General features: G+C 35.9%; 1 protein-coding gene across 2 annotated transcripts in view; it reads right to left on the bottom strand.

Annotated features, from left to right (window-relative positions):
- The window catches only part of tmtc2.L (transmembrane and tetratricopeptide repeat containing 2 L homeolog), a 151,380-nt gene that overhangs the window by 66,687 nt on the left and 60,009 nt on the right, over nucleotides 1-24,684 (bottom strand). For both annotated transcript variants that reach the window (XM_018252372.2, XM_018252371.2), the window contains 2 exons: nucleotides 16,519-17,347; nucleotides 7,468-7,582 (listed from right to left, as the gene is read on the bottom strand). In XM_018252372.2, coding sequence (XP_018107861.1) covers nucleotides 7,468-7,582; nucleotides 16,519-17,266 — 863 coding nt within the window. In that variant the 5' untranslated portion in view covers nucleotides 17,267-17,347. The remainder of the gene's footprint in view (nucleotides 1-7,467; nucleotides 7,583-16,518; nucleotides 17,348-24,684) is intronic.

Here is a 24,684-nt window from a genome sequence, read left to right as displayed (position 1 = left end):
AGCTCTCTGCCAAAATGATAAAGCAATCTAAAATTTGAGTGTTGCATACAGAAAACTGGAATAAACATCTATTATTTTTGGATATAAAGCAGTGATTTTATTAAAAATAAATAAATAAATAAATAGGTTTCACTACAGGTATAGGATCTGTTATCTGGTAACCTGGTATCCAGAAAGCTCAGAATTACAGCACGGCCGACTCCCATAGACTCCAATTTATCCAAATTTTTAAAAATGATTTCCTTTTTCTCTGTAATAATAAAACAGTGCCTTGTACTTGATCCAAACTAAGATACAATTAATCCTTATTGGAAGGAAAACCAGCCTATTGGGTTTGTGTAATGTTGACATGATTTTCTAGTAGACTTAAAAGATCCAAATTAGCATATATAATTCTTTTCATTCGCATGCCATCTCTAACCCTGCAGATTGTGTGCCTCCCCTACATAATGTATGTCGTCTCTCCCCAGATTCTCCAAGCAGTGCAAAATCATATTAATCTTATTTTATTTCTCCCCCCAGTAGTTCATGTTTATATATTAACCCCCCACCCACGTAAAGTATGTTAACCTTCACCCCAAGAAGAATACTGTTTGAAGGTTGTAGTCACCCTCATGTTCAGCCTGCTCCCCGCAAATAAAGCACACACTAATTTCCTCTCTACACATAACCTTTTCAAGTTCATAGTTACCTTGTTTCTTAATCCCAATCCTGCATAATTCCATATGCATCCTTTTCTGTACCTCGTTTTCTTGTAAACCTCACTTATGTTCTGAAATTCTAGTCATGTTTTTAATTGCACAGAGAAGCAACATGCCTTGCACATAATTAAAAAAGAGATTGCAGGAAATTATTTTATGGCTATGGTGCCAATGTATCTTAAAACAACTTAAAACTTTAAAATGTTCTACACTTTCTCCTTTTTAATTAAATTTTCTCTAGAAAGAATTACAACATTCTGGTATGTTTCCATAGCATCATGTTTCTATAAAGTGTAAATGGGTAAAATAAGCAGGTATACTTTGGCTGTCTTTAAAAAGATGGGTCAAAAGACAATCGTGTGGTGACTTTCCAGCAAGCTCAGAGTGATTGGTTGCTAATGGAGTCACAAAGAGGCAATAACTTGTGCCCATAACTCACAAGCCAAACAAAGAATTCAGCCTCCCAAGGACTGGTGAGCATTGCTAGGAGTTTTTGCTAGCTGAAATGCCATCTCAGGGTAATTTATGCATTACTGTTTTCAGTTCTGAAAATGTCATCATAATATTGAGCACAATACTAATATTGGTTAAATACTGTGTTATTAAAAATGTTTGTAATATAAAATATCAGAAGACAACAATGTCAAATATAATTACAGATACTTATACATAGGGCTTCAGCTTGTTCTCTAATAACAAAGATAGGTCTTCTTGTAAAAGTAATTGCTAACTTACATGTTTGGAAATTTGCTGTTTGTATTTTCTATTTCCTCATCCTTTCATGAATACTACATTGTACACTGGGGTTGTGCCCAAGTTGCAGGAAACATATGGAAAAGGCTAGTAGAAGAGGTGTTCACACTGCCAAATGCTAGAAACAGTAGACCCTATACTAAAGCAGTGACCATGTTTACATATAAGTAATATTGTCCCATTAATACCTGGAGAGAGAATATAAAGTTTAATATCACTCATTTTTTAGGTAGTAATACCTAGCAGAGAACACAACAATATGCTTTAATGTCATGTACAAAACTACATAATTTAACAGTGACCACAAGTACACTCTCCTCCAGTCAAAATAGCCATTCATAGGATGGCTTCAGGATGATCTCTGATGTGATCTGATTTGACATCAGCAGACACCCATCTTGCTTCAAGGAGAAACAGATCAGGAATGGCTATTTAACAGTACCAGCAAATACTATAAGGACTGACACAACTCAATTGACATGTTGGATGATGGCAGATACAGTACAATAACAGCAGAGTTGCCTGGGGTTAACTATAATGATGAAGACTTTAGACAGAATCTGTCACAGAATAGCCAAGAGAAAAGACGGATGATAACATTCTGAATGTGCATCTTTCTCAATAATGCTATTATTTACAAAGCACCAGTCACTCCACATTTCATTTGAATATTATTGGGAAAACCAGTGACATACAAACTAGTACAATCATCAAAAATCCTTCAGCTTACATATGTACTAACCCCTGCCTCAGCATGTGTTACTTAGTAAGCTTATTAATATATTTTAAAACACTCCCTGTAGAATACCTAAATTTGGCCCTGAAGACCTATACAAAAAAATAAACATTTTGTGCCACTAATTAGAAATTAAATGCAATATATCTTTCATAGTTTCAGGTTTGTTAATTATTTATTTTTTGTTTTGGTTAAAGAGTCATCTAATTATTTCTAAATATAAAGAAATGCCTTCTAATTACCACACTAGGCAGCAATTATAGTGACAGAGGCAGTCTGTAATTATACCATTCTATATTAAAAACATCCAGAAAAAAAGGAGGGGTAAGTGCACAGAGAAGAAAATGGTCAGACATAACTAACATAGTGCTCTAAGCACAGTAAACTGCATTATTAATGGTGCTGTGCTGATCTGGCACTAGAGGAATTATTACGGTACTAGGCTCGTTCAATTTGGCTTCACTAAACACCAAGCAAAATATTGGCAGAAACAGAAAACAAAATATGCATTTTTATACAGTGAGAGTAGTTTTACACAGCAATGTGCAGTGAATCATCCTGAGATATTTAATGTGTATGTAGTAACACTGTGTACGTTTGCCCAGTTCAGCAGCAGTGGAACTGTACAGTAGAGAACTATTATATCAATTTCTGTATAGTTGATATGGGGGGAATGTAATGAACATTGTAAACAGAGAAACCCCATTGCTGGGTAATTGCTTGATAGTGTAGGTTTCTGCAGTCTCCCCCAGCACTGAGGTATAGGGGATGTCTCCCGTTGAGCTCACAAGTGAATAAAGGAAAATATCAACAGATTCCTTATAAAGTACTAAGGTGTTTTAGTTTCAGTATTCTGATAAAAACTCCAGTGACACACAGTCAGCACTACTTGAGGGAAGCAAGTTGTTGTGAGATATTAGCGGTCAGTTATTGGGTATATAGATAAATATACTGTATAGTGAATAAAGTACCCCCTCTTGTAAAATATAAGGATATTATAAGTTACTGAGGAGTTTCATGACCATATAAAAACACGAGGCCGAAGGCAGAGTGTTTTTATACAGGTCATGGAACTCCGAGGTAACTTCTAATATCCTCATATTTTGCAACTGGGGGTACTTTATTTATTATAATACACAAATTTCAGTGAGTCATGTGACAGAAATGACATCAGAACTCACCGTTTATAACTGATGACATCAGAACTCACCGTTTATAAGGATATAATTTACAAGATATTCATGGCTTTTGTGTATTATATAGAAAATATGCTGTTAGGGTAATTCTTTATTTATTTTTTAAACTAGTTTTTCTGGTTGATTTATTGAAAATTTACACAAAAACCCTACTACTCCCAGCCATCTGTTCCACTTCCTGCTGCCTCGCTTCCCATGCTGTTCAGGGGAGCCAATGGCACTCAGCAAACTGCACTGTAGAAAAGGAACCAATTCAGCAATTAGGCTGACCTGATAGAGAACTTCAACCTGTCTATTGCCTGTGTGTCTACAGGGCTGTGATTGGCTGTCCTCCTTCCTACTCTGTTTCTGGTAGGGACCATAAGGGCACACCCATCCCTCATTTAAAACACTGACAGCAACCATAGCAGATCTATAGGGAGCTCCAATAAAGGAGCCATATACATTTTTAACCCAAAGTGAAACCAGTATTTTTATTACTGCCTAAAAGATTAAGGGGAGTTTCACTTATGCTATATGTCTCCTTTAATACTTATGAACTAATAACTTGGCCTTTCTAGAGTGGAATCTAGTAAAGATTAATCTTCACTGAGCATATTTTGTGTGACACTTCTGTAAAGTGAACTGTAAATGGCACCTGATTGAATCAAGATTTAATGTTACCGAGTTTTCTTTTCAAATTCCTTTTTTTCTTGACAGTTATTAAATACAGTATTAACATTAATTACACCTGGGAGATGGCAAAATTGATTTATTTACAGTAACATGGAATTTAAACCATGCTGCTGAATTTTACTATTAAACATAAAGAAAATAAGAAGCAATGTTACGCTCATGTAAGCTGCTTGTTCAATGTCTATTGTCTAATAAGGGCAACCAGCCATGTCAGAACATAGATATTTATGAATCAGACAATGTTAAATATTGATTTATGCGAACACAGTTAATCACAGTCATGTTTTGTCATTTACTTTAAATAAGCTTACTGGGTAATAAGAGATTTTTCTAGTCTTTCTAATCTATAATTCCATAGGGTCCCAGAAAACATTTGCCATTTTTTCTTTTTCTTCCTGCTCATGTGGAACCATTAAAATAATGAATTCACAGTGACCATATCTCCCCACATGGAAGGTTAAGTGCTCACTCGGGATAATCAATGACAAACATTTAGTATTTCACTTGTAACAGGAGGTCTTTGTTACAATGATTTATGTCTTACTGGCAATAGTCAGGGAGAAATACTACATTTGTTAATATGTTTGCTGAGCAAGCACCAGTCCTTATGATAAAACATATTAAAAAGCACTATGAAAACATTTTGAGATTAGTAATGTGTCTTTTTATCTAAATCATTCTACTTGATATTCTAGCAAAATAGCATTTGAGACAAGTGACAACACTGCCAAACTGTGTAAATTTCACATTATTTTGTGTCAATGTACATTCTCATTAACAAGTTTAACCGAATAATTGCTTGGGAATCTTAATGGGTGCGTATATGCTTCTAGAACTCATTTAAATAGGCAGTATGCACAGTACAAATTTATTGTGATTTGTAGAATTATTCAGTTTGTTCCTCCTAGGTAGAAAGAATCTAATCTACTTAACCAATTAAAGATACAAGATAATATTTAACATTTTTCACTTTTGATGCCTCTGAATTGCAATTCCGAATTTGTATTATAAGAACATATTGAATTGATAATCACCAACACACATCAAGTCAACTTGGTTCACAAATCAGTTTTTTAACAGACTTCCAAGAATTATATTAAATTCCAAGAAAATAAGCCTAGAGTAGCAGTGAGTAGAATGACAACTGCAAGCAAACATGCTTACTGATCAAATCAACTTAGTTACCCCTTCATTGTTCTATGCCGTATACAAAGAAAAAGTAATTTTAATTTCTAAGTATTGTAAGCAGGTCTACATACTCACAAAGGTCTAATAACAGGGGGCATTTTACACTGTAATCTGCCCTCCAGAGAAAAATCCTAAAGCCCAAGCTTTAGAAGAAACCTGTTCAGGAATTATGCATGGTCCACAAAAGTATACTGTACTATAAATCTAAGTAGAAGTCAATACCTGAAGGTACTGCACAATTTACAGTAATAAGTAATGTCGGTACAAAACAAATACTGTCATAAATTAAACTATTTAAATTCAACCCCCTTCAGTGTTTGCATACTCAGAAGTCTATTACAAATCTCTGTTTTTTCAAGAGAGATTTCAGGAGGTATTTGAAGTTTCGTACTGTGTAGCTTTTTCATTGTTACACTACTTTCTACCGTTGAAGCTTAAAAGAGGATTAGAAATGTGTCACAGTATTCCTGTATGTCTAATATATTAGACTGACAGTGTGATCAGTTTGCATCCCTCTAATATCCTCTTGGGTGCTTTCTGCAGCAACCAGCCATCTATTCCATTATATCTCTCTGACAAGCTATTCATTGTTCCTTGCAGTCTGTCTAACAGTCTTGGGATTCCAAGTAACATTCCTGCTCCGAATTCTAGGATAACCATGTCTTCTGCAATCAGGTGCAATATAATATACTGCACCAGAAGGTACTGGAGATGCAGGGACTACTAGATTATTGTATGCTACTGGCCACAACTTGCACCTGTAAGGGAAGAAATAGGTGGGACGTGCATATACTTGCAGGCTTTGTGTAATTGAACAAACAGAAAACGCAACATGGTCATAACAGGTGTTAAGTACAGGGACCCCTTGTAATGGAGCATGCTGTGCCTTGGGTCTCAAGCATCTATGTAGAGAAAATGGGAAACTGGCAACATACCGGTGTTCAATTAATTTATGTATTAGTGATTTTGTAGTTCTAGTACTATTGCCCCCTTTTCATATGTTTTCTACAGCATTTTGAGACCCCAACATTTTTTGTTTCCTGATACACTAACCAAGTCCAACTGCAAAAGGTAAAAATGCAGACTCCAATGTGTGGAGGCCCACGCTTTGTATTCTGTGCTGACAATATGTAACTTAACAACTGTTGATTTGATATTTGGAAACTATAAACAAACTTGAATAGGCTATACATTACTCTTTTCTGCTTTTAAATGATTTTTTTAAAAAAAAGGTATTACCTTTATTTAATACAAGACTCAGAAGTCTGACAAGTGGATGTCAAATCTTAAACCAAGTTCAACCTCCAGGACATGCCAGTATCTTGTGGAGTAGCTGGAGCCATATTACAATGATAATTGTAAAAGATAATGGTCAATGAACAAAATATTTATGAAGTTAAAATTATGTGAAGTTCATTTGTTTTTCTCTCTCTCTCTCTCTCTCTCTCAGTGCACAAAACAGTGCCAAAAATGAGAAAGGAAACTATGGTAGCCATTACAAAAAAACCACAGAGATTACCAACTCTATGATATAATGCACTACTATCTCTATGGTATAGTGCACTACTTATTCTATGGTAATACAAACTCTGTGGTATAATACAGCACAGACTATTGTATAATGATCAATATTAACAACGCAAAAAAAAAAAAAATAGAACATGAAGTGCCCAATACTAGGAAACCATAGACAAAACAGAAAATTACTAAAATAATTAAAAGCACATGTGAATACACACACACACGTATAGGTTCTATTATCTAAAATACTTGGAGCCTGGGGTAAGATTTTTTTTTTTTAATATTTGGATCATCATACCTTAAGTCTGCTAAAAATCATTCAAACATTTGATTGTTTTGCCGCCAATATGGATTATTTGTAAAGATTTTAATTAGTTCAGTTTAGTTAATTAGTTTAGTAAATTTACCCTATGGGAGATGGAGATGGCCTTCCATTAATTTGTAGCTTTCTGGATAATGGATATATATATATATATATATATATATATATATATATATATATATATATATATATATATATATATATATATATATATATATATATATATATATATATATATATATATATTTATATATATATATATTATATATATATATATATATATTATATGTTTAAATAATATACATATGGGAAATAATATAGCACATACATATTAGTATTAATAGTATTTAATAGAATGCTTATTGGCATACTTACAAATTATACAACATATCTGCCATGTTGCTACGATAGTACAAGGCATTCCTATAGGCATTTTCAGCTTCATCAATCTTACTCTGGCTCTTGAGAACATTCCCAAGATTTCCCCAAGCTGCCAAGAAAAATTAATAAAAAAAAAAGAGAAAAAAACACAGGTCAATATATTTATGTGAAGGCACACTACGAAATGTGCACTCAAAACATCTAATACATTCCATTTTGCCATTGAAAAATGTAATAAAGATTGTTACAGATTAGATAGCTAGACAGATAGCTAGATAGACAGACAGACAGAGATGTGCAGGGTGCAAAGTACAAAAATGAAATGTTGCATTAATAAAATGTACCAAGTTAGCATAGTAATTTAATGGGCATATTCATATTTAGAAACCAATTGTTGGATTCACCTTGAGATAGTTTAATCATTGAACAGTTTCATTTCCATACCAGGGTTAAACCCTTATTACAAGGGTAATGAATTACTAATAACCTTGAGCTACAGGATAATGGTCATATAAGCTATAAAAAGGTAAGAAAATCATGATTATTATAATTAACAGTTAACTGCCAATATTTTCTGCATTGCTGCACGGAGGCGTTCTATGAAAAGATTTTGTAAAGAGAAACTATAATCATTGCAATGTATGGGAGAGCAACCTGCTGCTTCTGTATACTGCTGTGCACTGATGTTAATGGTGAAATATTGACCTTAGCTTCTGTCGTCAACAAAGTGTTTCTATTCCTCTAATTTTAATCAACCATAACCATTCCATATATTCTCTTAATAAATGGCTGGAATTTGTGATTAAGGTTTATCTGCTTGCATTGCAGATGATCTATGGTTGATCACCTGGACCTCATGCCTACATCTGTACATATAGACTATGACTTTATTTCCTGTCTTAATATATTCCAGGTTGTCCTAGAATTGCCACCTTTTCAATACGAGGTCCAGGTGGCTGGTGCAGTAATGTTTTGGAGGTGGGATGATCAGGGTCAGGGCTATGATGCAGCAATCAGTGACTGGCTGATCGCCACATCATTTACTTCAGAGTCCTGTCTGAAAACTGGGCTACAGCCCCATGGAGTTTATTGTTGAGCAGTCTCATTTTACTCTCAGATGTTGAGGGCGTATAGGGACAATCTTGAGAAAACCCCATGGCCTTTTAGAGGCCTACTTATAAAGCTGTATTAAAAACTATCAGTGAAATACACCAAACATTCCATTTTTCTACCTTCTATCTTAAATGGGTAATGTCAGGGTGGTATTCAATAATGGAAAAAAGCCATAGTTTGGCAACAGGGAGTACTTTATTTATTATAATACATGGTTTCAGTGAGTCATGTCATACCTCCCAACATTTTGGAAATAGAAAGAGAGACAAAAGGATTTGCCATGCGGAGTGCGGCAAAATTTTCTTTGACCACACCCATTTTGTGGCCCCACCTAATTACTATGTCCGTTTTACAAAATTTGGCAGGTTACGAAAGTTTGAACACATTTCTGTGGTTTTTATGTGTTATTACAGTTTTGCTAATAATGGTGAATTTCCCTTTAAGCTGCAAGTCAGTTTCCCAAGGAGACTTGCTTATCTTAAATTGTTGCAAAAGTATCTAAGTATCTATTCTGGGTTCTCTGCCAAAAGCCAATTAAATTAGAAACTTTGGGGGTTTTTTCTGCCTGTTCAGTGCAGGAGATCAAAGAGAAAGTTGTGACATTTCAGTAACAAACCCGGGACTGCAGGTTGAGCTGTCAAAATTGGGACTGTCTCGCTAAAAACAGGACAGTTGGGAGGTTTATGAGGATATCATTTCCAGGATTATAATGGATTTCTATGATTACAATGCCATTTTAAAATTATTTTTGTGGTCTAACTCATTTGATAATTTTTTTTTACTAAATAAGCCCCTTTATGTACCATTAAATAACCTCTCCCCATATTTTTCTTTAGAACCATGAAGCAATATTAAAGCCCAACAACAGGCATTTGCTTTCCCTACACCTATTATCTCTTGTTTTACCTGCTACAGACTTAAATGGCAATTTCCAGCTATAAGTCGTTTACCTCTGGCCTGAAAATGTACGCCTTGTGCCCAAGAGTAAAATAAACTATGCTGTTTATAACCCCAAACACTGCTTTTGCTTCCACAAGAAGAAGCTAGAGCAGCAGGGTAAAAAGCTACAGACCTATATAGCTGCAAGACTTCCTTCTACATCAATATCTGTAGCAAACCAGTATGCTTACAAATTAATTTCTATTTGTTTGACCTTTCTAAGGGTTAGTGACTAATTACTTTCCATCAGCTCTATGCAATAATCATTACACTGGTTACTAGGAGACAACAACAAGCCATTCACCAAGTTCTTATGGAAGGAAATCCCAAAACAAAAACCTAGCAACCACAAATAAAATATATGCATAATTATTTATTAAGCATTGCTTTAACCCTAGAGTAAATCCAACTAAATAGCAAAAAAAGCTGTGTACAGTTAGTTCTCAAAGATATTTGTGATGTTTTTTTTTTCCATAGCAATGGTATAAGCAGAAATACACGACAGAAAATAAATAAGCAACACCATCTAACACTGCAATACACCTGCACGAGGTCCACTTCTTGCAGTAAACATTCCAGATTATGTTGCGTACAAGCTATATCACTGTCAGACGATAATGGAGTGTTTCAACGATCGGCTAATAATGACAGATACGTTCCTGGTACAGTAATTACTTTAGCACAGGAAGTGGTGCTGAGTCATAAAAACGCTGTACTTCAGTCTGAGAAAATAAAGCACAAATTAGTGCCCAGCGAGAGTAAGCCAAAGGGCATTCAAAAAAAAAAAAGCTGCTTACAATTTAGAGGGTGTTTGCACTTACAGGTTGGAATAAGCTTCATTCAATGATGCCTTTTTAAAGTACATTTGTTTTGCAGGGAAAGGGGTTGAAAAAGCTTTGAGACCACAAAAAAGACACAACACTTTACTTGTGGAATAAAGCAATGACACACACACATTAAGGAGACACTCATTTAAAGTTAACAATTCATAATACAAAACAAATCTTTTATTTACAATAATATGGCTATTGGGGGTGGGATCTATGGTAGCTCTCACTAAAAACAACAATTAGGAGGAGATGGATCCAGGGGTGTAACTACAGAGGAAGCAGACCCTGCGGCTGTGGGGGGGCCCCCATGAGTTCCTAATTAATGAGCAATTTCAACATATATGTGTAAAACTGGACAACCTCTGGATATGTTGGGGCCCAGTATAATCTAGTTACACCACTACGTGGATCCCTGTATGCTTGCATGTTGTACTAAGACCTCGTTTAGAAAGACAAAGCGACAGATTAAAGCCTATCTTTACTTTATTCACTGAGGTAGGATATCCTATAAAATGTTTCTACCAGCAACGTGGGACAGAAACAGGGAGATAAAAAACACATCAAGTTGGAAAGTTAGTATGGAAATGTCAAATCAAAAAAAAAAGGGAAAAAATTACATGCATAAAAAATGATATAGGGTTATGAACTTAAAACAGAAAACCTGCGGGAATATAAAGCACAAATTTATGATTGTAAATATAGTAGTGAAAAAAGGACATAAACATTGTATAAAAAATAACCATGCAGTATTTAAAAACCAAATGAAAGTTTAAGTTAAAAACAATGCACCAATAATCCACCAAGATATCACTGGAGGTCAGTGGGTCTGTTGTATAAGTTATTAGCAGGCTGAGAACTAGAGGTAGACAGAAGTAGTAGTAGTAGTAGTAGCAGCAAGGGGCAAATTCATGCAAAGGGCACATTTTCATTAAAATGTCTGCCCCCCCCCCCTCTTTTAAAATCTAAAAAGTCCCTCACTTGACCCCAACAAATACAGCTAACCAGCTAACCAAATTCTGTAGCTCCTGGTGGTCACACTATATGGGAAAAGACTGCTGCTGTTCAGTTAAGGAGATCTCTATTCCCATACTTTGTGAGCAACTTAGTGCAGTATGAGGATTCACCTGGCTACATGTGTGGGGATAGAAGATTAGAGCTCTGCAGAAAACGGACTCTGCAAAATGACAATGTCCCTAAAAACTCCAATAAGTTCTGCAAATAATGACTAAATAAAAAAGGGGTAAGTCAAAGTCAAAGCCTGGATCCATTACATGTGATGCAGTACAACAATATTCATTTAAAAAAAATGTCATATGCAAATATTGATTTGAACATGATTATTAAGTGAATTAACTAGGATTTTACTGATTTTGGTAATGTCCAAGTCAATTAATTTTCTTCTCATATTAATTTCTTTTTTTTATTATACACTGCTAACTTTCACAAATGAAACTAATGAAAGCCAAATGAAACATAATATATTTATATAAAGGAAATACTGAACAGCCATTTGAATATTTTCGGCATTGTTTTCCAATGTAAGTTTCCATGAACACAGCCAAAAACATGGTGTATAACAATTGCGTTAATCAGATGTCTGTAGTCTGACGGGCTCCTTGAAAGTATATGTGCCTTGAGGCAGGTCATGTCACCACCCACACAGATCACTTTTCAGAGGATACACTGTATAATAGGAGCGAGCAAAGGAGTAAATTGTTGCTAATCTGTTCAGCGCTTTAAGGGGCTTCAGTGCATAACAAATGAAATTTCTAATATAAACCATAACTTTCCACTCGGCTTAGAATTAGAGCCAGCTATTTTCCGATCGGATTTGCATTTCACTTATGGAATAACTTATTACTCATTGCAACGACTTATAAGTATCCTCACTTGTGAGAATTCAAAGGACATCTAAGGCTAAAGGGACAAAGGGGACAATGCAGGTTAAGTATGCCCTAGCTAAATAACTACCTCTTCTCCCATGGTGAGAGAGGAAGAAAATGTTAAACAAATTAAGATCAACAATCTACCCAATAAAATGTGTTTAATAGAAAACACACAAAACATGCCACATATACAGATGATTTAAAGAAGAATGTTAATTATATTAACTAGTACAGCTTTGTATTATTTTGTTGGTTATGCAAAAAGAGATCAATTTGAAACATTAAATAAAAACTATAGATTATATTACAGAGGAAAGGTAGAGAGGCCAATAAAAGCTTCCAATATAGGCCCTCCAGACTGAGTCGGCAGCTTACTCAGCCATGTATGGAGCCTTTCATGATGGCTTGTCAGATCTAGAGGTAAAAAAACGATCCAGCTATCTGTCCAACACTTTATAAATTAGGGATGCACTGAATCCACTATTTTGGAATTTGTCCGAACCACTGAAGCCTGTTCAAATACTAATCGAATCCAAAAGTCTTAATTAACATATGCAAACTAGGGGTGGGAAGGGGGAGAACCATGCTAAAAAAATGTTACTTCCTTGATTGTGTGACAAAGAGTCATGTGATTTTAATTATTTGGATTCAGTTCAGCCAGACACTTGGAATTGGCCAAATCCTGCTGAAAAAGGCTGAATCCTGGCTGAATACTAAACCTGCGTATACAGCCTTTCGTTTCATTTGGAAAATAGTAATAAAAATATTTTTGAATGCGTAATTACAATTGTCCTACTGAAAATTAAATTAAAATAAACAAATAATTAAAATCACATGACTCTTTGTCACACAATCAAGGAAGTAAGACATCAGGATGAATGAAATATTGAATAGTACACCTTTTTTGTTTATAATTAAATTCCAGGACTTTCAGATTTGGTGTCAGATTTGCAATGTCAGTTATGCCCTGAGCAGATCTGGTCATAACAATGATATCTACATTTCTGAATTACTTTTTATTGGCCTACAAGCAGTATTCTATCTTTAATGTCTATGGGGTGGGGTGAAAGACAGGAGCATTTTCACAGCTGTTTAGAAATACAGGAATATATATTTGTTTTTAAGCATGTCATTGGAAACAATCCAGAATAAAAATATACTCCCTGCTAGTAAGACTTGTAAATGTATATTGCATTCTAAATCTAAATGTCACTGTTAAAACATGTTATTTGAAACAGGAATGCACTGGGTTGTTAATAGGCAGCAAACACTTTGTATAAAACAACATAATTTACTTTCATTACACAGAACAGAACAACATTCATAGCATGCTTTTCCATTACCGTACAATACCTTAACTCTAGAGTGCAGTAAGCTTATACAAGCATGTTCACCCACTTTCTATTCATTCCTATGGGATTTTAGAAGAATATTTGTCAAATGGTGAGCTCTAACTTTCAGCCATTGATAAACATGCTTCTAAAAATACCATCCTAAACTAATAGAAAGTGGGGGAGTTTCTCCTTTCTATAGTGAGCTTCAATTTCTCATTTTGATAAATCTGGCCCTTTCGGGGTAATCTGCAGGTCCCATGCTGACTTTTCAGATGACTATAGTTTAAATTTGCCATTTTACTGTGCCAGAATCTGTTCTCCCCACTGTAGCACTGAACATGTAGTTATGACACTAGGCTAGGGTGGTGAGAATACTCAATTGCTGGAGATGCTGTTCTACCAAACCAAAATACCTTTGGCTTTTTGTTCTATTATGCTCCCATAAGACACAATAAAACTTATTTCTATCCAGCTACTACATGTATGGGACCTGTTATTTAGTATGCTTAGGACCTTGGTTTTTCTGCAAAAGGGGTCTTTCCATAATTTGGATCTCAATTCCATAAGTCTGCTATAAAAATCAAACATTTAAACATGAAATAAACCCAATAAGCATGTTTTGCTTTCAATAAGAATTCAATACATCTTAGTTAGGATTAAAGGGATCCTGTCATCGGAAAACATGTTTTTTTCAAAACGCATCAGTTAATAGTGCTACTCCAGCAGAATTCTGCACTGAAATCCATTTCTCAAAAGATCAAACAGACTTTTTTTATATTCAATTTTGAAATCTGACATAGTGCTAGACATTTTGTCAATTTCCCAGCTGCCCCTGGTCATATGACTTGTGCCTGCACTTTAGGAGAAAAATGCTTTCTGGCAGGCTGCTGTTTTTCCTTCTCAATGTAACTGAATGTGTCTCAGTGAGACATGGGTTTTTACTATTGAGTGTTGTTCTCAGATCTACCAGGCAGCTGTTATCTTGTGTTAGGGAGCTGCTATCTGGTTACCTTCCCATTGTTCTTTTGTTTTGGCTGCTGGGGCGAAAAGGGAGGGGGTTATATCACTCCAACTTGCAGTACAGCAGTAAAGAGTGATTGAAGTTTATCAGAGCACAAGTCACATGACTTGGGGCAGCTGGGAAATTGCGGTAATGTCATTTCTAAGCACATCATTGAAATTTTATATAAATTATTTCCTTTGTATCTGTAGTAATTAAATAGTATATTGAACTTGATCCTATCTGTTTTTCCATTAAATATCTCCATTAGGCAAAAAAAATGTAAACACAAAATTAAGGTATAGTTGCCATTTAAAGCTGTTGATGAAATAAAAAAATGATCTCAATTCAGATATATATATGTAGTAACACAAAATGTACCAACCAGGTTTAACTCCTCTAGGCAGGGTTTTAATGCCCACAATTTTCTTGTAGCCGTAAAATTTAGCAATCATGTATGTGTTACTATTCATCCATAGAACAGTACTGACACTTTGACATTTCAATTACCACAGTTACATTATTAAAACATTTATGCAAAGGCTAATTTAAATATAATTACAAGTATATCAGTTTGAGGTGAAAGCTTGGCACCAAGCTGCATTAGACTACAGGAATATGACACACGGATAATGGAGATCATACAGTAAACGTAACAACTATTTTATAGCTTTAATATTCCAATGTAAAAAAAATTACATTATATGAGCGAGAGAGAGAGAGAGAGAGAGAGAGAGAGAGAGAGAGAGAGAGAGAGAGAGAGAGAGCTAGAGAAAGAATGTTATCTTGTTTGTAACATATAGCTATTAAATGACCACCTAGTTATCAAACACCTATAGCTGCATTAGGCATGAACTCCAGTGGGTGCTTGCAGTTTGGCGTAATACAACCCAATAAAAAGCACCTCATATGTGTGTGTAGTTTTAAAATATTTCTAAAGAGGAAAAATATCTAAATATTATTCTGTAAAAAACATTTTTTATGAAAAGCTAAGACTTGGATTATAACCTTAGTTATATTATTATTCTGACCTGGACTTCAAACTTATCAATATTACTATAACTGGCTGGCATTACAATTAGCTTATTATTGCGTTATTATTGCTTTGCTACCTGTCCTGGTTTTTAGTACCGTAACTGCCCGGTTTTCCAAATTAGAAAGGATTCACCTAGATTTAACAGGGCTATTGGCCAATTGCCGGTAATGATTCATCTTTCCTATAGGAGAAAGCGAACTTTGACATGTAAAATCTACAGATCTTGCATGCCTCTCTTATATATTTGTTTTTGCCCCCCATCACAAGTTGTAGTGGCCTGTCTCTGTATGACTGCACCGCTCCATAGTGATTTCTAACATATAGGGGCACATTTACTTAGGGTCGAATTTCGAGGGTTGATTAACCCTCGATATTCGACCGTCGAAGTAAAATCCTTCGACTTCAAATATCGAAGTCGAAGGATTTACCACTATTCGTTTGTTCAAACGATCGTAGGAAAAATCGTTTAAATCCTTCAAATGATTTTAATTCATCGATCTAACTATTTTCCTTCAATCAAAAAAACCTAGGAAAGCCTATGGGGACCTTCCCCAAAGGCTAACATTGATGTCCGGTAGGTTTTAGATGGCGAAGTAGGGGGTCGAAGTTTTTTTTAAAGAGACAGTACTTCGACTAGTGAATGCTCGAATAATCGATTTTTAGTTCGAATCGTTCAATTCAAAGTCGTAGTCGAAGGTCGAAGTAGCCAATTTGATGGTCGAAGTAGCCAAAAAAAACATTCGAAATTCTAAGTATTTTTTATTCTAATCCTTCACTCGAGCTAGGTATATGTGCCCCTTAGTTACCAGACCTTTTAAGGACCCGTACATGTTTAAAAAATGCAGGTTGCTGAGCTTCACTGATTGTATTTAAACTAAATATAATCAAATATAATCATTTGATTTACCTTTTGCTGGATTCACTTTAATTCCAGATCGATACAACATTTCTTCATTCTTCCAGTCCCCATTTCGGACGACCGTCTTGAGGCCATAAAAAACTATTAAAGCAGCGGTTGCATAAAAAAGGAGGCTTTTGAGAATATTTTTTTGGGCCTTGATATAAAGGGCTCTTGCACCCACTGTTACAAGTAAACAGAAACCCATACTGGGTATATATAGAACACGCTCTGCAATAACAAAGCCAACATAGAAAAATAGATTACTGGCTGGCACAAAGGGTACTATTAACAAAGATAAAGCTAAAGCAACGATATTCTCTGTTGAAGGAAGTTGCATTTCAGGACTGACATGGTGTTTTACCCCATTTTCAAGTTTTGAGGCAATCACAGGCTTCTGCTCTGCATTTTTGTGTTCTAAATCCGATTGGCAGCTATGCCCATTAGTATGCTGCTTGCCATTCATGAATACTTTCCCATTGCAGTCTCTCTTTATTGCAGAACCCTTCAGACTTAAGTAGGCAAGTAGGATAAGTAAAATATAGAAGGCCACAGTGTGTATATTCCTCCAGTCAGTTATGGTTTTAATTAGAGGCACAGCATCCATAGACCAATCAAAGCTGAGAGTATCTGGACAAAAAAGCAGCCACAAGTTTTTGGTTGGCAAGTAAAAGAAGGTCAGGGTACGTGTAAGTAGAACTTCACAGTCTGCAGCTGGGTTGTCGGAGTTTGAAAAGCTTGGTGGTGTGTTTCCCATCCAGTAAAAACGTGCACCCAATAGAACAACACCCCAGGCAAACAGCAGTCCAACGCTGAAGAAGAAAGATACGCTCTTCCTCTAAAATGAAAAGCAAATAGTCATTAATTAGGGAAATCAGAAATAGAGCACAAACTGTTTAAATGTAGAAATAAGAATGGTAACTGATGCAAAACTAAAGTTCATTTTTAAGCTGTCCAAAAGTTTTTCAAATTGCTTTCAATTAAAAGTAAAATAAATGTATACCTCTTTATTTTTATGTGTCCTGTTGAGCTACATTGTCCCATTTGTGAACAGCTTACTATATAACAGTAAAGCAATAGTGTTTTCAGTATCACTTTTCTAACTAGTAAAATGCTAACTAATGCAGAAATGTCTGGATGTTCAGAGCAGCAGCAGCCTAAAATTACAGACTCTACTCTTTCTAAAGCAGTGCAAGGTGGGTTGCCATCAAAATGACTAATGAGCAGCAACCCAACCTTTAATGAAGATTCAGGTCTGTCTTTACAGCTGGTCTGAGAAGACAAAGCTTTTGACAAAACAAAGTGCTATTGAGTCCTGCAGTTGGAGCTTCTGCAATAGTCGATACTTTGGTGAAGACATTTTGTATAAATAAAATTAGATACTTTAAAATACCCTTAGCTATATCTATATCAGTGGGGATTCTTCTTTCAATATAAATTAATATTTTATTATTTAACACCAGAAATATAAGTAATAAAAAAAGTATAAAACAACTGTATATGAAGGGACTGCATCAGTCACAAGACAACACAAAACATTCTTTCTTGAGCTATGCTTGTAAAATATTTAAAAATATAGGGAAATCAGTCAGCCTTTGAATGGGGTTAAGTAAGAGTACTTGTGTACCAGATGTTGAACAATGTTAATCCAACTTCATCAAGCCTCTCATAACAGAGAATGGGAAGAGAAAATAAACAGGGAATTAAGATATGCGTATATATTTTAATTCTGTGACTACCACACAGGCAGAGGTCCCACTATAGTCAGAGCCATGCTTTCTTATTTACATATTCATTTGCTTGATCACTGAGGTAAAGATAAGGACACTGGCTCATAATAATCTGCAGTGGATTTATGTGGAAATAAACTGTTATACTGTGAGTGACAACACCATTCATTGCCAACAAGGTATCATGTATCACTAGAGAATACAGTAAAATTTATCACTAGAGAATACATTAAATGCATTATAAATGGAAAGACCTGCATTTTATATTACATTTAGGTAAGAATCAAGAATTACAAATGATGCAATTTTCAAATAAGAAAATATTGACTGAAATCTGGTCCAGTTTGATTCAGTATTAGTGATGGGCGTATCTGACCCATTTTGCTTCGCTATAAATACATGAAATATCAAAAATTTGGCGAAATTAAATTAAAGTCTATGGGCATCAAGATTTTTTTGACATGCAGCGTTTTTTTTCTCCCATTGGAGTCTATGGGCGTCATTTTAGTGGCGAAACTTGGGGAAAAATTTCGCTCATCACTATAAAAAGGAGAAACAAGTCAAGACATGAGCAGTCACACAGGGTGCCATATGGAAATGGGGTAATAATGGTCATTACCTTTCTGTACACGTCAGTGTTGGGGCTGATCTCAGGAGCACTAACTACACTGTTGCAGTGTAGTTCAGGTTTACTTACATGTGACATTATGGTCTGTTTGCATGCCTGCTTGTTTTGTATGTTTTGTTTTGACTACTTTTGCTGGGTGAAAAGTGAAAATCACTGGGACCACAGTAGGCTATGTGCCACTGTATTGCAGAACTGTGAACACCCTGAATTTACATCACAGTGGGCTAAAAACTCAGAACTTGAAATACAATGAGCTGCAGTCTCACTGTATATGGATACAAAGGCTGAGGGGGCAGTGTACTGGAGCAAAGTGGGATGCAGAGATATTGTATTGAGTGGATTGGATTAGAGCACAATGGACTCTGGAGGTCCTGTAGTTGCTACACTTCTAATTTTCAAGTTGTCCAACACATTAAAACCCCCTCTAAATTAAATAATACATTTTCTACATTCTAACGTCTAAGAGAATTTTATTTAAAAATGTGCAATTTACTAAAAGTCTTTTTTGTCAGCAGGGCCTGTAGTTAATGGATCACACATTATTCTGTATATTTTGCTCTCCTTCGTTCATTTTATTAGTATTTGCAATGTGTTCTGGAATGAGCTGACAGTGAAGAACTGTTTATAGTAATAACACACAAGTTTCTTAAGTGGTTGCTGGAATTATCTTCTCACAGAATACACATCAAAATCCAAATATCAAACAGTCTAAAATAGTAACCAATGGCAGTGCTTCAATAAATCCATTAGAAAACTATTTTTTAGACATATAATCTACATAATTCAGGATTCTTCTACATGAAAGAATGTAAACCTCCAAATTATGGTTTTAAAATGCTGAATGCTGCTGGTATTAGCCAGAACCCACCCACTCCCCTATTTTATATATGGTCTAATGAGTAGATGGTTACAAAAAATGTGAAGCTTCAAAAGATCTTTTTAACATGGTCTCTGCAGCTGCAAAAATATTTTAAAACTCTAATTGCAGAAATCAGTACTAAACAACAAATAAACACTAATGATTGGAAAAATCAAGTGAATACATTGTAGGGGGTACATTAACTATGTTTGCCCCCCCCCCCATCAGGACAGAGTCTGTTTTTGTAAGTTGGGCCTAACTGCAGAAAGAGTACATTTATATATAAAAACTTTGCACGGATCCACACTCCAGTTCGTGATAAATCCAACCACTTTTACTGTATGCAGCCGTACATCCAATGTTTTGGACCATCTTAGGGCCTTTGAGTGTGGATCCGTGCAAAGATTTATCTATTCTTTAACCCTGCTCCCACAACTCAACTATTTCTATAGAGCATTAGAAATTTAAGGTTGGGCATAATTGTGTTCTGGCATGCAGCTACAAAAGTGTGTGCTTGTTTGTAGCCACCATTTTGGATGTGGCTTGCAATGTCACATCATCACCACTACTCTTCATACCATATGTGCTTGTTTCAGTCTCACCAACAATCCACAGGCAGGCCCAGATTTGTGGGAAGGCCACGAGGCCTGGGCCTAGGGCAGCAGAATTTCAGGGGTGGCATGCAGCCCAGCCGCATCTGAATGGGTTGAAAGCAATGGAGACATGCAGAAGATTTGCTAGCTCTTTAAATCTCCAGTGTGCCAATCCCCAGAGGTCCAGACCCGACGAAATAGGACTTTGAAATGCAGGTGTGTACAGTTAAGGGAAGGGGACATAGGACATTTAGAAGAGGGAGGGGGCAACCAGCTGCGGTGGCCTAGGGACGGACAATTTGTGAATCAGGGCCTGTTCACAGGTTTCACATTATTTGCACATAATCCGAGTTTGTGGGTGCATGTGCCATGCTAGATGTGGAGGGTGATCTGGAGTAAGATGAACAGTAGTGACATGTTATTCACAAGCTGATTGGTGCTACTGTAAACAGGATCAATGGGAAGTATTGTCTTCAATTGCTCACAACATGAATCACATAAAACAACACAACTGCTCATTGCAAACAACGGAGTGTAATTTCAGACATTATGATGTGTTTTTCAGTGAAAACAATATGGCAACCAAAACTTTAAAATTTGTGCTTTGTCAGTTCTTAGCATCTCAGACATAAGATTATTAATAAAATCCTTCTCTCTCTGTACACCATGAATTCAGGGAATTGGGTGTTTAAGGTCTTGTAAAGAGGCTGAGCCATAAGTGACTGCATGCTACACAGCAGCTCAGTCTGAGTCCCAGTTGATAGACTTGAGGATATGCAGCTGTATTTTTATGTGGCCTCAGTTACAGAAGCTTTATGTGAAATACACACATTTGCATATGTCACCCCAAGCTATTCTGGATCTGCATCACGCTGAAGCAGACTAACAATTTTTTACATCTCAGTGCCTTAGTCCACTGTGCTATTAATAAATTGTATGTGTTACAAAGTGTTTTCCATGATGCTCAAAAAGCAAGACCACATAATAAGTTTATTTAGCCCACTTTAATCTTCGAGATATAAGTGTGAAAACCTAAACAAAAACAAATCTGATGTAAACTGACTGTCTAGCATGGTCAACAGAAAACTGAGCTCGCATTCTTTCATAAAGCTGTGGGCCTTTTCCTCGGGCAACTTACTATAAAAAGCTGACACAAAATGTTACGCATGCTGAGTTTTTGTACAAAAGTTCTATATAGTATGTAAAGCAAGTATGCCAGCTGTATATACCATACCTCTGTAACAACTGATAAAAGATTCAATTAAGTGAAAAAATGCAAGGAGAGCAAAAAGATCATCGCAAAGGATGATGGTTAGGGTTAAAGGGGTAAAATTCAGATAATAAAGGAAATTGTACAGTATGCCAAAATGAAGATCATGAAGTTAAGTAAAATACATTGCATCAGGCTTAGTTCCCCAACACATTGCTGACATATGTCAGAGAGGGATAATGGTTAGGGTCCATATAGTAGGGGAATTAGCAATGAAGACTGTTCAGCTTGCTGATGTTTCCTAAGAAATAATGGCCACAGTGATGTTGACATTTATTTAAGGCTCAGTAAATACTCATCCACTTTCTATTCATTCCTATGAGATTTTTGGAAGTGTATATCAATTGGTGAACTCTAACGTTCACTTCTAATATACACTTCTAAAAATCCCATAGGAATGAATAGAAAGTAAATCTCACATTTTGATTAATCTTCCCCCTAGCAAATGATGCTCCCTTTTCATGTAAATTACTTGTGAGCAATTTTTCAACCTAAAATATGGTCTCAAAGATACAGTATGTGAGGTTGGTGATGGACAGATAAATTCTCAGTACACAGTTGCTTGAAATATGTGTGTTAAGTCCCATCAGATCAAATGGGAGATGATCATTAACAGTTCCTAATGTTTCCAAAAATGACCCAGACAAGCAAAAAGCATATTAAAAGGCTAGACTTTATTCTACCTAGGCCCCCCTCTTGGTCATCTTCTAGCTGATTCAAATCACTGGCTGACTTCTCAGATCAATGACACTAGCAACCAAATCACAAATAGGGTGACCCCCCCTCCCTGATCCATGCTTGATAACAGACATTATAAGGGTACTTAGGGGCCCATTTATTAAACTTCAAATTTACCTCAAGGTTTTTAAGAGGAAGACTCAATTTTTCTGTGGGAAAAAAAAATAAAGCTTTGAGATTTATTATACCCCAAAGCTGCTAAAAATTTTAATCCGAAACTATCCATCTCAAACCTGTCAAGGTCATGTAGCAGTCAATGGCAAATGTTTCTGAAATTGTTTCTTGACATTGTGATCTGTGCTGGATAAATAGATAAAGTTGAGTTTTCGGAGCATCAATTGTACGATAAGAATTGGTGCTTGCTTGATTTTGTCGCTATGACTTATTGATAACTTGAGTTTAATTTGTGGAAGAGAGTTTGGTTGACTTTGTTTTCATAAAAACCTGATATTAATTAGAGTTTTAGTAAATGGCGGTATTCATGTAAAATGCTATAGTAAACTGACTTGTGCTAGGGCAGTTTTAGCTACTTTCCTTTGTGGGCTGAGACCACAGATGAGCTCTCTTTCTCAGGGGTAAGCCCTCGCAACGCGGTGGAGGCAGGGTGTAGTGTAACTGTAACTGGGTGCGATAGCACAATGATGGGCGCCAGTAGTTCTTTAACGGTTGAACAAATAACTGTATTTATTGAACAATAGCACATAGATCATTCAGCACATTGATCCACAATGGAGTATAGAACATACACAGCAGCATAAAGGAAGCATATACTCACAGCACGTATAGGCTGAATCCCCACAGGCTAGGGAATATACAGCATAGAGTAAGTTGACAGCATGTGATGGGTATTGCCCAGTTTTCAGGATATCTTCCAGTGGCAGACTAGGGGAAATCCTACCATCCCTATCTCAACACTTGGTTCCTTACTCCGGGTCAGTAATACCCTGGGATATTAATCCCTCTAATCTCCTCGGCGGAGTCTTGAGCTGCTCAACTAAATAACCTCTCTATCACTCCTAGAGTGATCTATAAACGAGTATAGCTGTCTAATTACTAGGGCCAAGGCGCCTAGGGTCGACACTACCCATTCCCTTCCAGCCTGCTTGGTTGGGCTAAAGCAATGGACCCAGAACACATGGTTCCTAAACCTTTTATACTCTGGCACAGTGCCATCTGGTGTACACTGTGTGAACTACAGGGGTTACATAAGCACAAGGTCCCCATAAGGACCCACTGAGGTGTCCATATTACTAGGGATGTGCCTGTCTGTAATGTGTAAGGGTGTCTAAGATTTTCACATCCCTACACATGGAATGTTCTTTCTTAGCTTACTTCCATTTAAACATGAGTGGGAACCATCAAATTGATTACCTTAAAGCAATTAACTGACTCAAGTCCACAAAATCTTCTTATGACCACTAGATGATGTATCTACAGTGAAACTATAAGGGTAATTTATTAAGGCCCTGGGCAGAAGTGCGAGAGCAATAACGGGTACAAGAGTGCACCCCTTAGTCTTTTATTTGAAAGGTTTAGTCAAGTGATTCCTTTAGCCTACCATTATTAGCACCTATGTTTTTCTTTTTTTGAGTCTATATGGGTGGTAAAAAGAAAAAGTGTTACAAGTACACGTGACTCAAATAAAGACAACACATTAAAGACATCTAGGCTAAAAAGCAGCCTGGAATATATTATAGGTTATTTCAAAACACATAACCTACTTGTTTGCATTAGTGTTACAAATAAATGCCCTTTATCTGAATAAAATCCATAAAGAATAAAGAGAAAAGCAGTTGCTGAACTATCAAAGTATACATTAATACTCTAATTGAGTCATACCTCTTATCAGCTAATGCAAGAAAATCCAGCTGTTATTAGCAAGGTAACTAGAGAATTACAGGTTGAATATCCTACAGAGTGCTGATGTAGCAATGGTTTTGCCAGTGCTCCCACCCCATTACAGTAAAAGCTGCTGAATGCCTGATTCAGCTGTAATCTTCTTTCATGGAGACAAAAATAAGAGGTTTAACATTTATTACAAGCCAGTGTGCTCTACTGTTGGTCAGTTTAAGAATCCCACAAGCATAAGCACTGGCGTGCATTTCAGAATTGTACAGCATGTACTGTATCTATTTTGGGGAAGGTGTTTAATAATAAGTCTTTTTGTAATTTCCATCTAAATGCCTTAACACCGATGAAAGACATTTAAACATTAAATTAAATAAATTCAACATGGATTTATGCTGCTTAGTTACCATCATGTACAAGAATTTTATTAGAGAGAAAAAAATAAATCATTAAAAAAAAATAATTGCGTGCTTAAATGGGACTCTAAAAAAAATGGCATTTGATGTTTT

Source organism: Xenopus laevis, chromosome 3L, assembly GCF_017654675.1.
Source record: "Xenopus laevis strain J_2021 chromosome 3L, Xenopus_laevis_v10.1, whole genome shotgun sequence".
Lineage (NCBI taxonomy): Eukaryota > Metazoa > Chordata > Amphibia > Anura > Pipidae > Xenopus > Xenopus laevis.
The sequence above is the reverse complement of the archived record's forward strand: the minus strand, read 5'-3'. Positions and strand labels throughout refer to the sequence as shown.